Source organism: Somniosus microcephalus, chromosome 7 (assembly GCF_052327205.1).
Source record: "Somniosus microcephalus isolate GS21.2 chromosome 7, FLI_Smic_1.0, whole genome shotgun sequence".
NCBI lineage: Eukaryota > Metazoa > Chordata > Chondrichthyes > Squaliformes > Somniosidae > Somniosus > Somniosus microcephalus.
In genome coordinates, this window is record NC_140993.1 from 268068933 (window position 1) to 268092470 (window position 23538).

Sequence of the window (23538 nt, forward strand, 5' to 3'; positions counted from 1 at the left end):
CACGTTCCATCCCTTCCACATCAGGCATCACCTACAGTAACAGCAATGACAGGAACTTGCAGTTCTCTTAACAACACCGGACAATCATTAGAACAATGACAAGTACGTGAAAGGCAATATTCGTGGAACATCGAACTAAATTTCAGATCGTTTTTCTGAACACACTAACCTGTCGATATGTTCCATCCAGTAAAGTATCTAGGTTACGTAGAGGCGTGGGAGTTTTGTCCTTGAAATGTGTTAAAAGTCGCCGTTGGATAGCTCTGTACTGTACAGCCCTTTCTGAAAGAAGCTCCTTATACTTCTCAGCATTTAGCCGTAACTACAAAAACAGAAAGGATCTCAGACACTGCTCTGGTTTTCGAAAATAAACATAAAAACTGACCTTTGAGACAAGTGCATTTGCTCAAAATACAAGCCAAAATTAATTCTACAATTGCATGACATTATCTGGACTATGGCAGCAACATAATCAATATTAATTTAAGACAGACCTCAAAATGCCGATCGACGAGTTGAAAGTACTCTTGCAAAGGAATGGGTCCAGGGAATGTGCACATAAAGTCTTTGGTTCCTTCACTGGCAAAACTCTCTTCTAAACGCTGAATAAGTTCTTTAGCTATTAGCCAGAGGTCTTCAAACTGGTCACATTGAATTCTGTACCGACCTGAGAAGTTGAATTAAAAATATATGAATGTTTCTTCCTGCAGACTCATTTGAAAGGAAGGAGAATTGCAGGAGAGTTTTCAGGGTCACTTTTACTATAATACTATAGTTCAATTTTTATTTATTACTTATCAGACAACATCATTTCTATTGAGTTCAACCTATTCCTACCTGCTTTGCCATTTCTAAAAGCAACACTTCCACACATTTATATGATTTAATTGTTCTTATGTCCATTATATGTCCAAAATTTCCTCTAAAATAAGCGATGTGCACAAAACCACAGCACTTCATTACAACAAAGGACTTATTTATTTCATTGTTCAATGATTCATTTTTAATATTTTTCTACAGAGTGAAATTCAAGTTATATTGGGTTGTAATTTTTCTTGACTGTTAAAATACCATGTAACCATCCAAATCACAGTAGATTTCTGTTTCTGTCTGCTTTAATTTATGAACTCCGCCATCTGCACTCTTTTGATGGATCTCGTATGAACATAACTATTCTCAACTTACAAAGGGGCGCCTGGCAGCACTCAAAAGAGAGCTGGAGCCTGGAAGCATTCAGGGCTGGGATGTCCTGAGAGAACTTGGAGAGGAAGTCTGACAGGAATAAGAAGGGGCCTGGGAGAAATTGGAGGTACTCTAGCCAAGAACACCTTGGGGTTTTGGAAAGTCCATGAGAACTCTCGGGGAGCTTTGGTCCAAAAGAACTCTGTGATGGGCGGTGAGGGGAATTACGCCTTAGGAACCTCTGTCAATGTCCCTTCAGAGAGCTTGGGGTGGGTTTTATTGGATATTGCTACAAAAGGATGGTCTGGGATGGGACAGGGTGATAAAGGAGAATGATAGGGGCTATCTTAGTTCTGCGAGAACTCTGGGAGATCTGAGAGAAAGGCATGACCGTGAGGACATGAGGTAGGGGCTTCCAGTCGCTGAGAAATCTTGGCAGATTGGTCGCGGAGAACTTTGAATGTTTGGGTGGATTCTAGGAGAGATGGTCTCAGAGAACTCTGGGAAGGGTGGTGAATAGTTGGGAGATATGAGGTAATCGTGGTATCTCTTGGTGAATGTGTAGGGCAGAGGAAAGGTGAGAGCCGTGCACTAGAGGCAGGAGCCCTGGCTGGCAGCAGAGGCAGGCAGCTTGGTGAGTGGCACAGTCCTGGAGTAGTAACATAGGAATGAGGAGGAGGCCATTCAGTCCCTCGAGCCTGTTCCGCCATTCAATTAGATCATGCCTGATCTGTACCTTAACTCCATTTACCCGCCTCAATCCGAATCCCTTAATCCACTGCCTAACCAAAATCCATCAGCCTCAAGTTTTGAAATTTTCAATTGACCCCCCCCCCAGCCTCAAAGCTTTTTGGGGGAGAGAGTTCCAGATTTCCACTACCCTGAGTGAAGAAGTGCTTCCCAACATCACCACTGAACTACCTAGCTTTAAGGTTATGCCCCCTTGTTCTGGACTCCACTCACCAGAGGAAACGGTTTCTCTCCACCTACCCTATCAACTCTTTTAATCATCTTAAACACCTCAATTAGATCACCCCTTAATCTTCTAAACTCGAGGGAATACAAGCCTAGTCTATGCAATCTGCCCGTATAATTTAACTCTCTAAGCCATTAAGTATCATTCTGGTGAATCTGCACTGCACCCCCTTCCAAGGCCAATGTATCCTTCCCGAGATGCGGGACAATGGTGCAGTATTCCGTTAACCATGTCCCCACGAGCAGTTTACTTTTCTCCCCCCCCCCCGCCCCACCAAAACGCAACTCTCCTGGAGTTCTTGCTACGTGCGACCTCACTTTATCCGGAGACCAACTGCTGAGGTACAGCTCCAGAGCGAAGGAGCACGTCAGAACTTGGGCCTGCTGGAGAAGGAGAGGCTAACTTGAGAGTGAGATTAGACAGGAAGTGAAGGACCAAGTCAGTGACTGAAAGAAAGAATAAGGAAAAGAGCCCACTGTGTTATTTTTACTGCTGACCCCTTACTGCAGTGCTAGGAGTGGGCCTTTGGCGTAGCGGTAAGCATCCCCGCCGCTGGGCCAGAAGGTGTAAGGTTTCGAACCCCGCTCCAGACAGTCCCGGCAAGTAGAGTCGGAGCTCCGGCTCTAAAATTCTGGGTTGACATCCAGTGGGATACTTGCGTCCGTGGGTGTGGGTGGCACCCCCCCCTCGTATGGGTTGTGGGGGCCCGTAAAACCCTCCCGCCATAGGACTAACCACCCTAATGGCTGGTATGAAGATGGTTACGGTCACGGAAGGAGCGTTTAACGCGGCCAGAAATCCTTCCACTACTTCATACTGTTCCCCAAAGGGAACACTGTGTAGACACGATAAGAAGAAGACTGCAGTGCTCAAACTCAGGGTCCTGCAGGCTGACTCAAGGGGAGGAGACTGGAATTTGCCCGATGTAGTGCCCCTCGTCAACACCAGGACTGTCAAAGAACTATTCGAGATAAATGACAACACTAGAGCCTGGCTTTGCTTTGGAGAGGCAAGCTACGATGATTACTGTTGTATTCAAGCTCTGGGTCCTGCTGGCTGATATAAGGAGAGACGCCCTGAATGTTTAGTTCTATTTTGTGACAAGTGGAGTAGTTTCCCCAGTGGGAATTCCAATGTTAAATTAGATTACAAATTGGTGCAAGGGTGATTGTAGTCCCCAGGATCCAATTTATGAGGGAAAGTGGTTGTTAATGAGTTAGACATTGCAATCTAAACCTCACTTCTAATAAGCTTTTACTTGAGGGGAGCACCTGGGAATTTTTCAGGTTTACAGTTTCCGAATTGGTTTATAGCCAATGATAATGCAATTAGTCCACAGATTTCAGGGAAAGGAGCAATTTGCACATCATTCATGTGCTGTTTCTTGTTGCCTCTCCAAACTGAGACTCTTAAATTGGAAGGAAACCTCCAACATAAACCTACTCAAGATCACCGTGATAACTCGCATTGTATTCATACAAACTGCTCATTGTGCTCATTTACAGGAAACTTTGTGATATCCGGCACTGACGGGAACGAGCTGTTGCCGATCAAAACTGCCAGACAAACCAGCGCTAATTCCGAAGGATATAGAGGTTTTCATCTCCGTATCTGACAACAAACACTGTTGCTTAGCAACAGCTTCTAAACAGTCGGCCCGTACCTTGGCAGCGTCTCTGTAGCTTAGCAACAGCTTCAGAGAGACTTTCCAGAGCCTGACTGTTGGGGAAAAAAAAGCCATGAGAAGAAAAAAAAAACTAACAAAACGGCTCCTGATTTCTGCCGGTGGATCGAGGTTTCCGGACATACAACCTCCGGATAAACCAAAGTTTCCTGTACTCCTTTTTTATGCAAAAATATGCACAATATTGTATATGTTTTTTAAATTCTATACTTTTTTCACCCTCAATATTTTTGTTGGGTTGAGCATCACTGACCACTCCTGTAAATTGGATTTCAAGTTCCTGATGAACCAGAGTGAGTCATTTCCTGCTCATATGCAGGTAAATGTACGGAGACCCGGGGATGAACAGAGAACCTTTGTCACTACTCCGGATTACTGTTTGTATCACTGGCTGCTATACGTCTCCTTGCCTTTGGAATATATACTATCAGATCACAGCTCAGGCTATAAAACATTTCACCACTTTATTGAACATGGAACAGGTAAAAGAATTCAATATATATTCATTCCGTAAATAATCAATACATGAATGAAACTCAATACAAACAGGATATTTACAGTAATTACAAACTTTTACTAATCACCTTGAAATGACAAAACAACAAAGTCTCCTGCGCTAACCCTCAAGTCACTTACTTCTAATATGACTGCTCGCTGCCACAGAGTTTCTGATTAGCTTAGTATTCCTGAGTCTCAGACTGACTGATTCTTGTTCCAATACAGCCAGAACATAGTTCCATATGTCACTGAAGATATCCCAGAACAAAAGGGAATTAAAACCAATTATTTCTATAACTAAATTTAAGTGGCCAGCCAGTCACAGGATTCATAACGGCCTCTGTCCACACAAATATATCTGCTAAATCTAGTAAACAGCCCCATGGCATGTTTGGGGTGGAATGGGATGGAATGGCATGGCATGGCATGGAATAGAATGGAATGGAATGGAATGGCTTGAACCAGTCATCAGTTGTAAACATTGTGAATGATCTGCGAGATAGAACTCCTTCCAAGAACAATGCGGCAATCAATCTCAAGGTCTTGTCTTGACGTGTGCCCATCAGCCGGTACGGGAAGCACATTCCCTGCAGCCCGACAATAACTAGCATTACCCAATTGTAATGCGTGCCATCACTAGCAAGAAAAAAATCCAACAAACAATACAACTCGAGACAAAAATATTTCATTTTGTCACACCATTAGAAATTAATGAAAGCCGCCCAACAACGTCAAACAAAGCTGACAACCTATAAAGAGCCCTGACATATAGTTACACTGAAACTGCAGTGAAGCAGACATGTCATAGAATGTTGGGCATTCTCGTAGCTTAAGCTATCAGTTGTACAGCAGGAGACTGTGGCAAACACTGCAGGGATTTCTTGCAAAGAAACTGCAAGCTATTGTGAATATGTATTGCTATTGTTTGTTGCTAAATCTGATTACTAAATTGTTTATTAAAATTGTCAGAGTGACGCAAGGGGTACTCCTCTCCCCCACCCCAAGATCACACTGGTGCTCTTGCTCTCACCCTCACAACTCACCCTTAAGGTCTTCTCTCCCTTAACTCAAATTGGCACTCTTCTCTCCTCATCCCAGTGCATATTCGCCTCCCCTCCCCTCTCCTCCCACAGAATTTACATGGCACCTTTTGCTCCTCTCTTACAATTTACTCTGGCACTTTCTTCCTCCTGCCACCAGTTCACACCAGCACCTTTCTCCCCCTTCACCCTCAGTTCATTCTGACAATCCTCTATCTGCCCCCTTTCATTTCAAACTGGCAACCTTTTCTTCTCCGCGCCCCTTCAAGTTCAGGCTGGAGCTTTTCTCCACCTCCCTCTTAAATTCCAGTTACAAGTCGCCATTCACAAGACACTCTTCTTTCCTGGTTCGGCCCCTTCACTGCTGGTCTCAACTCCTACCTGACGTTAATGCTCACGGGATCAAGCTGTACTGAGCATTGTGGAAAGGAGTTCCTCATCTTGTGGTAGTTTAGCCAGCAGCAGGCAGCCCAAAGCAGCAATTGTTGGTCAGAGCCCAGAGTAGCGCTAAGGGATGGATCAAGGAACCATTGATTTTTGCCTGCAAATGTGGACAAGCAGACACTGACTCCATAATTATGTCCGTTTGAAATGCAGATGGTTAACATGCATGTGGATAGAATCATCAGGGGACGAATTATGCTCGTTAGCTTCTTCTTCACCTAAATCAGGTATCACTATGTTTTTACTGAAAGTAAAATTCAAGTTCATTTTCAGAAGAAAATGTTAGCCTTTCTGATCAACTTGGCAAAGCAGGCACAAATATTGTCTTTTTTTTCATACTCTTGCACACTTAAAGAACTTTATGGCAGAGTGTATTTGGCATTAACTTCTGTGCTCACTGCTGAAATGAAAAACTTTTCAACACAAGAGTGACCTTTGCATATACAGTAGGAAACCCTATTCACAGTACCATAGAAATGATTAAAGGGAGAAAGCTGCAGAATGTTATTCTTGGAGATTTCAAGACGTTGTACTTAATTTCTGCTTGGAACAATGGGAAGCATGCTGCCAACAGGATCAAAAGGTCCTATATACCAATAAGCAATATAGCATGTGAATTAATGATTAGCTCAATGGGAAAACCATGTCTAATGCAGATTATATCTGAATGTACACTCCACATACCATGGGTCGGTCATCTACCCAATCGGGAGAGAAAAAAAAGTCTCTTCTTTTAAAGAGACTTCTTGGCAGAACCGAGTCATCCTCCCATAACCTGCAATTCTTTTGTGACTGCCAGAGGCATTGGCATAAGGTCAGTAAGTGACCCCAGAAGATCTCAATACCTCTGACTCAAAGGAAAAGGTTAAACTGAACCTTAACAAACCAAGTATCTACAATTGAAACCAGACAACTTATTTTTTTTCCGTAAAGCTGTGCCCATCAGATAACCATGTACAAAAATTGTTACAATAGCACTTATTAGGAGCCAATATTACATTACCAGCCTAGTCATCCAGTATGACGTTGCATGCTCCTGTTCAAAGAGGCAGGGGAGAGAAGCACAATATGGGAAGTAGATTCAAAAGAATAACTACAATACTTGAAATCAGATAAACTCCCTCCTTATTAATATGTCACATGCCATGAGTAGTTGTTAGTTAATTTGAAGGCAGTTAATGGGGATAATCACAGAAGATCATACTCACTTGACGTCTTTGAGGCTAGAAGTGTAATCGTTGCCCCCGAGAGTAATTTAAATCCCAAAACATTTATCTGCTCATCATCCGACTCTCCAAGAAAATCTGTTTTCATAAAAAAAGAAAAATGAAGCTAATTGTAAACATAACTAAATAATAGCCGCACAGCATACCATTACAGAAAGTTCAACATAGAATTATTGCTCAAGTTAGGTATTGTGAAGATGTTAAAGCTACACATTTTCTAATTGTTTGATAAGTAATTAAACTGACTAAAAATACTTAAATGTTTTAAAATTGGAACTGAACTTCAAGAGCTAAAAATATGCTGTTACAACCTTACAAAGAACTTGTCTTACATAATTTAAGAAAAAAAATTATGGGACTGTTTATAAAAGCATAGCTAATGGGGTGTAAAATGTAATTCTATATTATATACACATGAGAACAATTATGTTTACTGAGCTTTTTGCATGTTCCAAATGGAGGAACTCCAGTGAAGTACTGATGAGTTGAGCTGAGCTGAGCTGCCCAGGAAAGTCTCGGGTTCGACAGTGTACTGAGCTCACTAACCTCAGCAGTGAGGGTGCTGCAGCTGGGCTCAGTGCCCGGGTTAATGAGAAGAAGTGGGACTGCAATCCAGCGACCTTTGCTGGAAGTCTGTGCAAGGACGAGACCAGACTCAGCTGTGATACCCCAGTGATAAAATATCCCACTGGCACTCACTGACCAGGCTCAAACACGAAGAATGGTACCAGAACCCATGAAACCACACTGACAAGGTGTCATGCTCTTCAGCAGAGGAAGGAAGACAATTGATGGGATAAGTTGGGGGAAATAAAAATATTCTGACTAGAGAATCAACAGCATTACAGAAATACAACAGCATTACAGAAATACACTTCATGTTATATGCTAGCTAAGGTTGAGTTGCCCTGTAATTATTCCATAATTACCCAAGTTATAAATGGCAATAACTCATGCTACATTCATGAAACTAGAGCACTTACCTGGAAAGAGCGTCGAGAGATTTACAGGTGGTTTGTTTGTGTCAATTGTTATTTTGTGAGCAGCATTCTTAGATGGTTGAATTGGTTGGCAAATTAAGTTCAGCGGCAAACTAAATGTACACTGTACAATTCGGGGAACACCTGCAAGGCAAGATTACTTTTAAACTTTGGAGCAAGACTTTATATGAAGATTTATATTCTGCTGCTATATTTTTAAAGCTCATTTCCAAGTAATACTTTGCTCATGTAATCTTATCCCCATCATTTGAGCCTCTCCACCTTTACACTGTCAAACTTTTGGCCGTGAGACAAGATGATTTTGTTCCAGATTTTTCTACAATTACCATCAATTGTGCTCCGAGCGAGATGACTTGAGACGTGGTTTGTGAGCCAGGATCAGAAATTTCTCCCCTCAAAGATCATTTGTTCCCTTCTCCAAGGTGAAGTGTTTTGCTAAACTGAACTCGTCCATCTAAGAACTAGAGAAATTTACCTATGGAACGTCACCACGAGAAGATGGGAACCAAACTCTATGGGCTGAATTTTGCCCGCGCTCAGAGGGCGGGTTTGGAGGCGGGTCCGGTCAAAATCAAAAAAGATTGACAGCGGGCCGGTGTCCTGCGCTGAACCCGCCTCCTTGTCAATTTCCCCAAGTGCTGTTTCTGCCTGCGCTTTGCAGACACGGCACTAAGCGGCGGGTCATTCAATTGTGCTTGTTAGGAGGGTGTTTAAAGTAATTAAATCCCCATTTTCCCAGCTCCAAAGCATTTTGCCAGGTTTTCCACGAGGTTCCCGTCGCTCGGGGATCACGCCAGGTAAGTATGTCGGGTTCTGAACAACTCTCCATTTCTTTCAATAGGTGACAGCTGCAAAAGTGGTTTTAAAACCTGCCATTTTACAGCTGGTCACTTTCCAATCTCAGAAGCTTCAGCCTTTCGAACCCACTTTTGAGCTTTATGCACTTTTGAAGTGTTTGGAGTAATCTCTCTATCCACTGTCACCTCCTTGGAACAGCCTATCTCAACACTGACAGATTACTTCTGTCATCTCAACCTCACCTGCCATCTATTCCATCAGCACCCTTGAAAAAGTCTCACCTTGGTCCTCAGAATCCCAAAACGATCAGCCCCGACACCAGTATCACTGGGCACACCTGCAGCACCAACATCCACACCAACCTTCTCTGCAATCACCTGATGCTGCCCTGGACATAGGGCATTATCACCCATGCACATTGCTGCCTGGGATGCCAGCGGTGGCCTCACCATGTCCAGATTAGCTTCACTTAACACTGTACACCCTGGCTGCCACAAGATGCACCAGGTTGGCACCACCCCACACCAGCACCATAAAGCATCCCTACAATGTCCAAGCCATTCCTTTCACACTCATCACAATTGGGGGGAGGGGAGGTTATGTCTCAACATTCACTGGAACTCACGAAGACACTTTCAAAAAGGTGCACATAAATCTGTCCAAGAAGGCAAAGTGGTGACAATAAGGATTTCAATGCTTGACAACACATTAACAGAAAGTTTACACGGCCATTGCCTAAAACAGCCTAGTGCCTACCCTTGTGTGTTGTTAGTTGTTATGATTGGACAAGGATGAGGGTGAGTGCGAGGGGTGGCTAGTGAGATGGGGAAGTGATAATGTAGATAGAGAGGGATGGGTGGAGCTGCAAGGTAAGTTGGTGAGAATAAGGATGTGCAGGAGTAGGGTAGGGAAAGCAGAGTGATGGGGATGTGACGAGTGGTACAGCAGGATGAGGTTGAGTGTGACTTTGCATTAAGTTTCATGATCTACTGTGATCATTGAAAGGTCCTCTTGACAACATCCCTGTTTGTGTCCTCCTGTGCAATGTGCAATCAGGCTGCGTTGATCTCCTGGGGAGGTCTCTTCCACCCATTGGGAGGGAAGAGGACCTCCTTCCCTGTGTGCTTGTGACTCCCTCCATAAGCATATGGAGAGAATCATGGGAGAGCCTGGGTGCAGCCATGCGCCTCTGTGCAGTGCTTGTCAGTGTTTGCAGCACCTCAATGCTGTAGAACACTGACAGCACAACTGTCAAAATGAATTTGGACATGGCCCCTTTAAGGAAACCGGCTGATGACGCATCATCAGATGATGTCATCAGACCCGCTTCTGTTTAATAGGCCGGGAACCTCGCAGGGCGGGCTTAGCAAGCCCAATTAAAGAAAAATCACTCGGAGGAGGCGGGATGAAGATGGGTGCGGAGTTTGCGGCTGCTGTCTGCTCCGGCTGCACTGAACTCACCGCGACTGGCGAAATCGCGGCCTATTAGTGGGGTTCTGATTCCAGAAGACTGGAGCTAAGAGTCTACTCGAGTAACTTGCTTGAAATGTTAATGCCTTTATACTTTAAGTAGTTTTTTTTGCTACGTTGTGATAATAAATAATGAACTCACACGGTTCTTTATAGCAGCCATGTGTCTGAATGGAATAAAATGCCAGCTATCTATTGGTAAAGATTCTACACAATTGCATGTTATCCAGCATCACAGCAACAACAACAACTTGCAGTTATATAGCACCTTTAACAACTTGTATTTATATAGCGCCTTTCACATAGTAAAACGTCCCAAGGCACTTCACAGGAACGTTCCAAAACAAAATTTAAAACCAAGCCACATAAGGAGATATTAGGACTTGGTCAAAGAGGTAGGTGTTAAGGAGCATCTTACAGGAGGAAAGAGTGGTAGAGAGGTTTAGGGAGGGATTCCCAGAGCTTAGGGCCTTGGCAGCTGACGGCACGGCCACCAATGGTGGAGCGATTAAATTTAGAGATGCTCAAGAAGCCAGAATTAGAGGATTTTAAGGTGCGTCTTAAAGGAGAAGAGAGAGGCAGTGAGGTTTAAGGAGGCAACTCCAGAACACCAGAAACAAATCCTTCCGGTTCTACTTCAATGGACAGAAACTAATTCTTCACACTAACCACCATTGGTTACATGAGAGGTTAAAGTAAATTCAAGAATATCTTGTACAGGAAACCTTCATTTAACCGGAGGTTAAAAGTCTGGAAAGCTCTATCTACCGGCAAAATTCAGGAGCCGTTTTTTATACGTTTTTTTACTTCTCGTTGCTTTTTTTTTCCCCAGGTCAGGCTCTGCAAGGTCTGTAGCTAACCAACAGCTTCAGCTAGAGACGCTTGCAGCTGCAGCCGACTGTTTTGAAGCTGTTGCTAAGCAACAGGGTTTGTTGATTCACACGGAGCTGAAAAGCTCTATGTTTTAACATTAGTGCTGGTTTATACGGCAGTTTTGATCTAATGGCACCAACTCGGTCCCGTCAGTGCCAGATACCAGAAAGTTTCCTGTATTAAAAAAAATTTCAATTTAGAAACTCAGTGTAAAGAATTGAGTGTGCAAACTCCCTTGATGGCCACTGGCAGCCGTGCCTTCAGCTGCCAAGGTCCTAAGCGCTGGAATTACTACGTTAAAGGTGCTATATACATACAAGTTGTTGCCCTCTCTCCTCTGAATTCACCACCCTCTATCCTCATTAAACCTCTCCTCCCATATAAATCTCCTACCCATATTCACAGCCACCCCCTCGACCTGACCAGCTCCCATGGCCTCTTTACTTGCAAGTTCTCAAAGACAAGGCCCTCTCTAACCATTTCCTTGTATCGCTCACCACCTACATCCCCTACCCCTTCCAACCCCAATTCCTTCTGCGTCCACCCCGAAAAAACTCCCCAAATTCACAGACAGCTGCACTTTCAAACTCCTAACAGCCCAGCCTCTGGCCCCCATTTTCCACAAACTTCTGCAGTTGACTATTTGCTCAACAACTTCCTCATCTCCAGCTTCGATGCCTTTGTTCCCAGCAAAGCTTTAACCGTCTTTCTCCCTAGTCAATCCCGTTGGTATGGCCTCCACATTCGCTCTCTCATCCAAGGGCCACAGACTTGAGCGTATCTGGCACACAATTGGCTTTGCCATCAGATTTGGCTAGATCGCATCAAGTACAATTCTCCTCTGCCAAAATTACTAACTATACCAGGTTCATACCAGAGAGAAAAGATAACCCGCAAGTTGTCGCCTCCAATATCTGTTCCAGATCTTATCCAGAACTCCTAGTTTGAATCTCTCCAATCAGGTTTTCATCCCTGCAACAGCATTGAAATGGGGCCAAAAGCAAAGTCCCAAACAGCATTCCCTTTCACTGTGACAGTAATGCATTATCCTCCTCATCCTCTCTGCAACCTTCAACATCCTCCTCCAATGCCTCACCACCACTCAATGCCTCAAGTATCTATCCTTGGCTCCCTCCTTCTCCTCATGCTACACCTGAGCGACATCATCCACAGACATGAGGTCAGCTCCACATATACACCGACACCCAGCTCTGCCACTCCAAAACCTCGCTTGATTCCTCCATTACCTCCGTATTTCAAGGCTGCTTGTTCAGGATCCAGCCTTGGATGAGCCGCAATTTCCTACAATTCAACATTGGGAAAACCAAAGTCATTGTCTTTAGCCCCTATCACAAACTCTGTACCCTTGTCACCGATTTGTTCCCCCTCCCCTGTCACTGTCTGAAGTGGAACCAGACTGTTCGCAACCTCAACATCCTATTCAACCCCGAATTGAGTTTCTGGCCCCATATCCTCGACATCACAAAGATTGTCTACTTGCACCTCTGTAACATCGCCCACCTCCACCATTACCTCCGCCCACCTGCCCCAAAACCCTCATCCATTCCTTTGTTACCCTCCAGGTTTGACTATTTCAAAGCTATCCTAGTGGCTTCCCATCCTCCACCCTCCATAAACTTCATATCATCAAAACTCTGCTGTCAGATGCAATCCTGCACCAAGTCCCACTTACCCATCAGCATTATCCTTACTGACCTACACTGGCTCCTGGCCCCCACCAGCTGCTCAAATTTAAAATTCTCATACTTGTATTTAAATCCCTTCATGGCCTCAACCCTCCCTATTTCTGTAACCTGCTCCTGCCCTACAACCCCCCAAAAATTCTCAGTTCCCCCAACTCTGGCCTCTTGTGCATCCCGCCTTCTGTTCACCCCATCACTGACCTCTGTGTGTTCAGCCGTGTAGGCCCCATATTCTTGATTTCCCTCCCTAAACGTAGCAGTTTGGGTGGAGATAAGAAATAATGAGGGTAAAAAGTCACTGGTGGGAGTGGCCTACAGGCCCCAAACAGTAGTCGCACTGTAGGACAGAGAATAAATCAAGAAATAATAGAGGCTTGTAAGAAAGGTACGGCAATAATCATGGGAGGTTTTAATCTTCATATTGATTGGACAAAGCAAATTGGCAAAGGTAGACTTGAAGAAGAGTTCTTAGAGTGTATACGGGATGGTTTCTTGGAACAATATGCTGTGGAACCAACCAGGGAGAAGATTATTTTAGATCTAGTAATGTGTAATGAGGCTTGATTAATTAATGATCTCGAAGTGAAGGACCCTCTTGGGAAGAGTGATCATAGCAAGGTAGAATTTCAAATTCAGTTTGAGGGTGAGAAAGCCAAGTCTCAAACTAGTGTCCTGAACTTAAACAAAGGTAATTACAAAGATATGAAGGCAGACTTGGTTAAAGTGGACTGGGAAAATACATTACAGGGTACGACTGTAGAAAAGCAGTGGCAAACATTTAAGGAGATATTTCATAACTCTCAGCAAAGATATATTCCAGTGAGAAAGGAAGACTCATCCGTGGCTAACTAAGGAAGTAAAGGATGGTATCAAATTGAAAACAAAAACATACAATGTTGCAAAGATTAGCGAAAGGCCAGAGGTTTGGAAAAAATTCTAAAAGCAGCAAAGGATGACTAAAAAAATGATAGAGAGAAGATAGCTTGAGAGTAAGCTAGCAAGAAATATAAACAAACAGTAAGAGCTTCTACAGGTATATAAAAAGGAAGAGAGTAGCTAAAGTAAACATTGGAGGATGAGTCTGGGGAATTAATAATGGGAAACAGGGAAATGGCAGAGACCTTCAACAAATATTTTATATCAGTCTTCATGGTGGAAGACACTAAAAGCATCCCAATAATGGATAATCAAGGGGCTATTGGGGTGGGGGGGGGGGGGAAACTTAAAACAATCGCTATCACTAGAGAGAAAGTACTAGGCAAACTAATGGGACTAAAGGTGGACAAGTCCCCTGGACCCGATGGCCTGCATCCTAAAGTCTTAAAAGAGGTGGCTGCACAGATAGTGAATGCATTGGTTGTAATCTACCAAAATTCTGGATTCTGGAGAGGTCCTAGCGGACTGGAAAACCGCAAATGTAAAGCCCCTATTTAAGAAAGGAGGGAGACAGAAAGCAGGCAACTATCGACCAGTTAGCCTAACATCTGTCATTGGGAAAATGCTGGAATCCATCATTAAGGAAGTGATAGCAGGACATTTAGAAAATCATAATACAATCAAGCAGAGTCAGCATGGTTTTATGAAAGGAAAATCATGTTTGACAAATTTGCTGGAGTTCTTTGAGGATGTAATGAGCAGGGTAGATAAAGGGGAACCAGTAGATGTCGTGTATTTGGATTTCCAGAAGGCATTCGATAAGGTGCCACATAAAAGGTTACTGCACAAGATAAGAGCTTATGGGGTTGGGGGTAAGATATTAGCATGGATAGAGGATTGGCAAACTAACAGGAAAGAGAGAGTCGGGATAAATGGGTCATTTTCAGGTTGGCAAACTGTAATTCGTGGGGTGCAGCAGGGATCAGTGCTGGGGCTTCAACTCTTGTACATGAATCACAAAAAGTTAGCATGCAGGTACCACAAGTAATTAGGAAAGCAAATGGCGTGTATGCCTTTATTGCAAAGGGAATGGAGTATAAAAGTAGGGAAGTCCTTTTACAACTGTGAGACCACACCTGGAGTACTGCGTACAGTTTTGGTCTCCTTATTTAAGGAAGGATATATTTGCATTGGAGGCAGTTCAGAGAAGGTTCACGAGGTTGATTCCGGAGGTGAAGGGGTTATCTGATGAAGACAGGTTGAGCCTATACTCATTGGAGTTTAGAAGAATGAGAGGGGATCTTATTGAAACATAAGATTCTGAAGGGGTTTGACAGGGTAGATGCAGAGAGGATGTTTCCCCTCGTGGGGGAATCTGGAACTAGGGGGTATAATTTCAGAATAAGGAGGCACCCTTTTAAATCGGAAATGAGGAGAAATTTCTTCTCTGAGGGTCATGAATCTTTGGAATTCTCTTCCCCAGAGAGCTGTGGAGGCTGGGTCATTGCATATATTTAAGGTGGAGATAGACAGATTTTTGAACGATAAGGGTGTCAAGGATTATAGGGAGCAGGCAGGGAAGTGGAGTTGAGGCCAAGATCAGATCAGCCATGATCTTATTGAATGGTGGAGCAGGCTCGAGGGGCCAAATGACCTACTCCTGCTCCTACGTCTTACGTTCTTATGTAAACCCCTCCACCATCTTCTCCTTTAAGACCCTACTACAAATCCAACTCTTTGATGAAGCTTTTGGTCACCCGTAATATCGCCTTTTTTGATTCAGCGTCCATTTTTTGATTCTGACTCTGATGCAACTTGGGACATTTTTCTACATTAAAAGTGCTACATAAATACAAGTTGTTGTTTATCTTTTGGAAGGCATGAAGGATGGTATTGGTTAGAGCCAGCAATGTCTTATAACTCCAATCCCCAAATTTTGGTCACGCTGAAATATGGGGGATGAGGAAACTATTATAGTGATGGTCGGAACATCATACCATCTCAGTTTTAAGCATCTTCTGCTGTTTCATAGAAAACAATACACATATTATTGATATAGACACGGCTATGAAATTCTTTACAATACTCAACCTCAAACAAATATTACAATAGCTATTACATTACCTCTCAGGTACTGTTAATAATGGATCAATGTCTAACTGATATGAGATCGTGGTCACATCTCAGGGGAAGACAGTGGACAATAGAGAATTAGAGAGCATGTGAATGATTTAGAACCTTGCCAGAGTTTGGGCAATAGGAAAGCGTTTCAGGAATTTGCACTCTAAGATGAGGGCACCCGATTGTCTGCCTGCCCAACACTCTGTTCATAATCTAAAGTTTACCATAATCTACAGAGATATACACTGAAAACAGAAAAGGAAACTATTTTAAAAAAGTTCAACATGATTTTCTACAGTTTATATATTTATGTATCGGTTATTGAAACCAGCTCCCCATCCGATCTTTTGTGTCCAAGTTATTTAAAAATTGTCCTACATGAATATTCATTACCAAAATAAACATTGCCACTGTATGACACTCAAATACATTTAACAAAGCATTCACTGAAAGGCAATGCAATTTTTGTTCCACTTAGTAAACACTTGTAATTTCAAACCTAATAGCATTCTATCAAAGTGACAGGCTTGCTGATTGACAGTCTCACCCTTGAACCCTGATGGCTTGTGTGTTTTTAAAAAATTCAGACACTGTCACATTTCACTCCCCCGACACCAAAAAAATCACATTCTGCGAGAATACCTGTACAGCACGGCAAAGGGGCCGAGTACAGAGGCTGTTTCAATCTACAACATGCCTGCAATCCCAAAAAAAAGTGGAAACGTTTTATCCGCCATTCTTTGTGAAGAGGGTGTAAAGGTTTTACGGCACCCATCAAGATTGAAACTGGGTGCTGAATCTGAAACTCTCTTCTGCTTTCTTTGAGAAAATTCCCACACAGAATGAGTTGTCATTGTGAACATGTAAACATTTAAATGTTTACTTACATAAATGACATGGACACAGAAACCAAATGCATGACGGTCAAAGCTACGACGATAGCCGAGTCAAGGGATGCGAGTAAGGATATGGAGGATTTAGATAAATTGTGTCACTGAGCTGAAAAATGGCAAATTACATTCACTGATAAATGTACTTATGCATTGGTAGAAAATATATACGAACAAAGTATAAAATTAATAGAATTAGCATAAGTAGTGCAAGAACGGGATTTTAGAGTAATAACAGACTTGTCATTGCCTCAAAAATATACAGAGGCCGTTCAAAAACATCTTGGGATATTGTGGCAGAACACAAATACAAGTGCACAGTGGCTGTGCTAAGGCTCTACCTAGCACTGGTCAGACCACACATGCAGAACTGTGTCTGGTCACGCTGCACAAAGGTTGTAGATGCATTGAAGCAAGTGCAGGGAAGAACAGCAAAATTATCTCAAGTGGAAAGGAGATGAATTATAAGAACAGATAAATATCTACTATCTGCAGGGAAAACAGTTAAAGGGAGGGGACCCCATTGAGGCGTACAAAATATGAAATGGTTTAGGTAGTCCCGCTAGTAGGACTCGTGTTTAAATTAGTGAAACAATTTTGAAACAGATATACAAAAGCAAAATACTGTGGATGCTGGAAATCTGTAATAAAACAGATCTTTACACACGAGGGTGTTATTTTGCATCTGGAGGCACAGAATACAAAAACAAGAATATTGAACTTATACAAGACCTCAGTTAGACTGCAATTGCATGTATGCAGTTCTGGGCATCCCATTATATGGAGAATGTGAGAGCAATATTTATATTTACAAATTAGGACAACAAAAGAAAACAGGAAATGCAGAAGGAACTTTTTATTTTACTAAAAGGGTGGGTAAGTATGTGGAACAAATTACCGGCATGGGTGGTGGAACAAAAAACTTAACGGGTCCAAGAAGGAACTAGACAGGTTCTTGTCAACAAATGAGATTCTGTGTCATTATAAATGCACCAAGGGCATACTGTGGATAGGTCTGCTCAATGAGCATCTCCTGCCTTATACTAGGTTACTATGTCATGCAAAAGGTACAGCGTAGATTCAATAGGATGAACAGTTTGAGTAATAGAGACTTGAGAAGTTAGGTTTATATCCACTGGAGCGGAGAAGGTTGCTATGGGTCTTCCAAATTTCGAGGCCTTATGAGGTAAATAGTGAGTGAGTGCTTCCACTTGGTTGGTAAGATGGGACGAATTTAAAATAATTACAAAATTCAAGGGTGGTAGGAGAAAATATCTGTACACCGAGGGTGCTTAGAAATTCTCTACCACAAACAGATGTTGAAGCAGAATCCAAGAGTTCTTTTAAAAGTTGTTTGAAAAGAGAAATAATCAAGGAAATGGGAAGAAAGCAGAATTGTGGGATAAGACTAGACATTTGGAGAAAGACACTGGCACAGACTTGATGGGCCGAATGGTCTAATTATGCACGGTAACATTCTGTGATTTGATGTCAGGAATAATATGTTAAGTAGAACAGTAGAGGCAAAAACATGAGAAAGAAAAGAAAGAAAAAGACTTGCATTTCTATAGCGCCTTTCAAGACCTCAGGATGTCCCAAAGCGCTATACAGCCAATGAAGTATTTTCGAAAGTGTAGTCACTGTTGCAATGTAGGAAATGCGACAGCAAGCTCCCACAAACAGCAATGTGATAATGACCAGATCATCTGTTTTTGTTACGTCGATTGAGGGATAATTATTGGCCAGGACACTGGGGATAAGTCCCCTGCTCTTCTTCAAAATAGTGTCATGGGATCTTTTATGTCCACCTAAGAGTGCAGACGGGGCCTCGGCTTAATCTCTCATCCGAAAGACGGCACCTCCGACAGTGCAGCACTCCCTCAGCACTGCACTGGCATATCAGCCTAGGTTTTTATGCTCAAGTCTCTGGAGTGGGACTTGAACCCACAACTTCTGGGTAGTATGAGCAGTGTCTGGTGCAACATTGGGAGAGTTAGAGTACCAAAGGAACAAACTTTGGTGGAACAAATAACCTTTCACCATCCTAAGTTTTCTTATAAATTACTATAACTCTGCATAATGTCCATTGGTAGCTACATCTTCATGGGAATTAATTTAAAGTTTTGACTCACACCAAATAAGGGAAAGTACAACTTCAGATTAAGAACGATTAAACTAAATTGGATCAATTGTTACAAAGGTTCAGATAAAAGCAAGAGATTTGCCATGTACTTTTACAATTTACAACAACTTCAACCAGAAGGACATGCACGATGTTTTAACCAAAATAACTTAAAACAAAGAAAGCTTCTACACAGCAGCAGGGCATCAGAGCGTTAGACAATTGCTTTACAACTCAACTAGCTCAAGCCCCAGTGACTGCTCATACTCCATTCTGCTTGTCATGTGTGATGATGCTTTATGAGCACTCAGCCTCAGGTGAGGGCTTGCCTCACCCAGGGACATAATTGATGAGTGTAACTTGGATTTGCCTTTGGGGAACAGCACGGCTCCCAATAGCCAATTTCCAAATCAGTCAGAAATGCGGACGAACCCCAATTCTAACTATTTGCTGCACCTCATGAAATTGTGTAGTGATACAGGAAAAGGGGGTGGGAATTCAAAAGGGCAAAAACTCATTTAAAATAAGGTGCCAAAGTCTAAATTTTGTAACAAGAACAGAAAATGCTGGAAACACTCAGCAGGTCAGGCAGCATCGTGGAGAGAGAAACAGAGTTAACGTTTCAGGTCGATGACCCTTCGTCAGAACTGGAAAAAGTTAGATAGTAACAGATTTGTAAGCAAGTGTGGGGCAGGGAAAGGGAGGAGGGGAGGAAAGAACAAAGGGAAGGTCTGTGATAGGCTGGAAGGTAGAAGAGATTAAAAGACAAAAGGGATGATGGTGCGAGGCAAAAGAAGGTAGTAATGGGACAAGTTAAGAAACAAAAGATGACTCCAGATGAGGTGTAAATGGCGATGGCAGAATCATCAACAGCTACCATGAGAGAGAGAGAAAAAAAAAATATAGGGGCCAAGGTTATAGTCTGAAATTGTTGAACTCTATGTTGAGTCCAGAAGGCTGTAAAGTGCCTAACCAAAAGATGTGGTGCTGTTCCTCGAGCTTACGTTGAGCTTCGTTGGAACAGTGCAAGAAACATAGAAGATAGGAGCAGGAGTAGGCCATTTGGCCCTTCGAGCCTGCTCCGCCATTCAATGAGATCATGGCTGATCATCCAAATTCAGTACCCTGTCCCTGCCTTCTCCCCATATCCCTTGATCCCTTTAGCCTTAAGAAATATATCCAACTCTTTCTTGAATATATTTAATGAACTGGCCTCCACCGCCCTCCGTGGCAGAGAATTCCACAGGTTCACCACTCTCTGGGTTAAGAAATTCCTCCTCGTTTCAGTCCTAAATGGCTTACCCCTTATCCTTAGACTATGACCCCTGGTTCTGGACTCCCCGGCCATCATAAACATCCTTCCTGCATCTAGTCTGTCCAGGCCTGACAGAATTTTATAGGTTTCGATGAGATCCCCTCTCAACCTTCTAAACTCCAGTGAGTATAAGCCCAATTAACTCAATCTCTCCTCATACGTCATTCCTGCCATCCCAGGTATCAGCCTGGTGAATCTTCGCTGCACTCCTTCCATGGCAAGAACGTCCTTCCTCAGATAAGGCGACCAAAACTGCACACAATACTCAAGGCTGAGGATGGAGCGATCAGAGTGGGAGTGGAGCGGATAATTAAAGTGACAGGCGACCGGAAGCTCGGGATCATGCTTACGGACTGAACGGAGGTGTTTCGCAAAGCGAATACAGTATACTAAATTGCAAGAAGTACAAGTAAATCGCTGTTTCACCTGGAAGGAGTGTTTGGGGCCCTAGACAGTGAGAAGGGGGGAGGTAAAAGGGCAGGTGTTGCATCTCCTGCGCTTGCACGGGAAAGTGCCGTGGGAAGGGGAAGGAGTGTTGGGGTGGGAGTGGACCAGGGTATCGCGGAGGGAGCGGTCCCTTCGAAATGCTGAAAGTGGGTGGGGGCATCACGCTGGAGGTGGCGGAAATGGCGGAGGATGATCCGTTGAATGTGGAGGCTGGTGGGGTGAAAGGTGAGGACAAGGGGAACTCCATCGTGGTTCTGGGAGGGAGGAGAAGGGGTGAGAGCAGAAGTGCGGGAAATGGAATGGACACAGTCAAGGGCCATGTCAACCACGGTAGAGGGGAATCCTCGGTTGAGGAAAAAGGAAGACATATCAGAAGCACTAGCATGGAAGGTGGCATCGTCAGAACAGATGCGGCGGAGATGGAGAAACTGGGAGAATGGAATCGAGTCCTTACAGGCAGCGGAGTGGGAGGAAGTGTAGTCCAGGTAGCTGTGGGAGTCAGTGGGCTTATAGTTCCAGCATTTGCAGTATTTTGCCATTGTCTGAATTTTGTACCTTGATACTATGAATTCCAGCTTATCTATTGCATATATCAGCACTGAAATATGATCAAATATTTTTCAACTGGCTGCCTATATTAGGATCTTACTAGAGTTGACTGTGTTACAATCTTTGAGAACTGTGCACTTATTCATTTTTCATGGGAAACCTTTTCAATGAATTGAATGTGTTTTCTGATGTGGCACTTGTTGGTGGAGATTCTGATCACTGCAGGTAAAGCCATCCTGTGATTCACTCATGCAGTTCATTGACAAAAACTTTAATCAGTGGTGATTTCCCCCTCATCCATTTTAAATTTCATGTTTTGGGTCATTTTTTGTACAGTGCAGGGGCTAGAACAGAGAAAGAAGTGCTTTCCAAAATGTTATGACAGCCTTTGGCTGTACTATGATGTTTGCTGCCCCCTTCACTAAGGACCATTAGAAATCAGATCCAGCAACACAAGTTGCTTTGGTCGATGTGCATCTGATGTACAGAACCAAGTCTGGAGTGCTGCAAAGATGTAATGGTTTGAGATGATGGTAACCGACCAGAGCAAAGCTCATGCACTTTAACTGATCTTAACTCAACCCAACATTTGTTATTTTCTTTGAACTCCAATGCACTCCCGGCTGGCCTCCCACATTCGACCCTACATAAACTTGAGGTCATCCAAAACCCGGCTGCCCGTGTCCTAACCCGCACCAAGTCCCGTTTGCCCATCACCCCTGTGCTCGCTGACCTACATTGGCTCCCGGTTAAGCAGCGCCTCGATTTCAAAATTCTCATCCCTGATTTCAAATCCCTCCATGGCCTCGCACCTTCCTATCTCTGTAATCTCCTTCAGCCACCTCCCCCCCCCACCCCCGAGATATCTGCGATCCTCTAATTCTGCCCTCTTGAGCATCCCCGATTATAATCGCTCAACCTTTGGTGGTCGTGCCTTCTGTTGCCTAGGCCCTAAGCTCTGGAATTCCCTCCCTAAACCTCTCCGCCCTCCTTTAAGACGCTCCTTAAAACCTACCTTTGACCAAGCCTGCCCTAATTTATCCTTATGTGGATCGGTGTCAAATTTGTTGTCTTAAAATACCCCTATGCAGCACCATGGGACGTTTTACTACGTTAAAGGCGCTATATAAATACAAGTTGTAAATACAAGTTGTTGTTGTTGGGAACAAATTTAACCCAATTTGAAATTCAACAATTTATCACTTTTTCCTGTATTCAGATTATCCTGTTGTTCTTTTTGGTGCTGGAGGTGCTATGGTGGTGAGTGGATGGTGGCGAGTGGCACAAGGTCAGTATCTCTTATGTATACAGTGTGATTTGGCCAGATGTGATATTGAAAATTATTTTACTGGATGAGCCATGAAATACCTGGACTTCTATGTATTGTATAAGCGTGTGCATCATAAGCTAGAGAAACTTCAGAATACCCCCATGGGAAGTCGGGGCCAATGTCTCTTCTGAATTAGTATCCATTTTAAGTTTGATATTAACATAACATTGCACTCTGAAAATTACCAGCATATAATGAGGGTTAATCATGACTTATTGTGGTCCTGGTAAAGATTATTCTTGGATCAGAGCAAGGGAAGGTCCAAGTTACATGAAGAAAAGTGTTTGTCAAATTGCAAGCTTTTGTCCCTTTTTTTCTTCTTTGAAATTCCTTAGATTTATTGGGAGGATTTAGCAAAGCTCCAAGGTAATTGTCATTTTATTGCTTGAATATCTTACAAAAACAAGGGCCGAGACTGAAGAGCACAAAGAACATAAAAGTGAAGAGCAGGTGAATGTAAAACAACAGATTGAAAATAATGGAGAACCAAAGTGAAAAAACCATGTTTATTTCCAACAAAACCTTCTATTTCGCTCTGCTTTATTTAAAGAGCAACTGCTAATGACATCTTGGTGATCCTGGCTTGGCAAGGTTACCAAGCCTGAAGCAATGGCAGGTTACTGACTGGATCTTAGCCAATATTAATTCAATTCTCTTAGTCACTTCGCAACTCTGTCCTGCCAATGTTGATAATGACAAGGACAAAATCAACATCAATGTTTAAACAAATTATTCAAATATTGATAGAATTGAAAGAATAGCTTCCCAGATGTCTCAATTGGTTAATGCACCATGCAGCGAGTGTCACTGAGCCACACAGCTAGGCAAAATCCCAGGCTCAGTTGGTAATTTGTTCTGACTGAGATGCCTGATCGGATGAAAGGTGGGCTGCTGCAATTAATTTCAGTGGCCTAGTACAGGAAAGAGGGAAATTTGCCAGTATTCCTGTTGCTGATCACTATCCAGTGACATGTTGCACACGTGGACACGAGG

General features: G+C 43.1%; 1 protein-coding gene across 9 annotated transcripts in view; it reads right to left on the reverse strand.

The window, feature by feature from the left end:
- Positions 1-23538, reverse strand: part of bbs9 (Bardet-Biedl syndrome 9) — a 479777-nt gene that overhangs the window by 344913 nt on the left and 111326 nt on the right. For all 9 annotated transcript variants that reach the window (XR_015079111.1, XR_015079110.1, XM_085993738.1 and 6 more), the window contains 4 exons: positions 8034-8174; positions 7033-7128; positions 495-667; positions 170-322 (listed from right to left, as the gene is read on the reverse strand). Coding sequence is in view for 7 of the 9 variants with exons in the window: in XM_085993738.1 (XP_085849864.1) it covers positions 170-322; positions 495-667; positions 7033-7128; positions 8034-8174 (563 nt within the window). In the remaining 2 variants the exon portion in view is untranslated. The remainder of the gene's footprint in view (positions 1-169; positions 323-494; positions 668-7032; positions 7129-8033; positions 8175-23538) is intronic.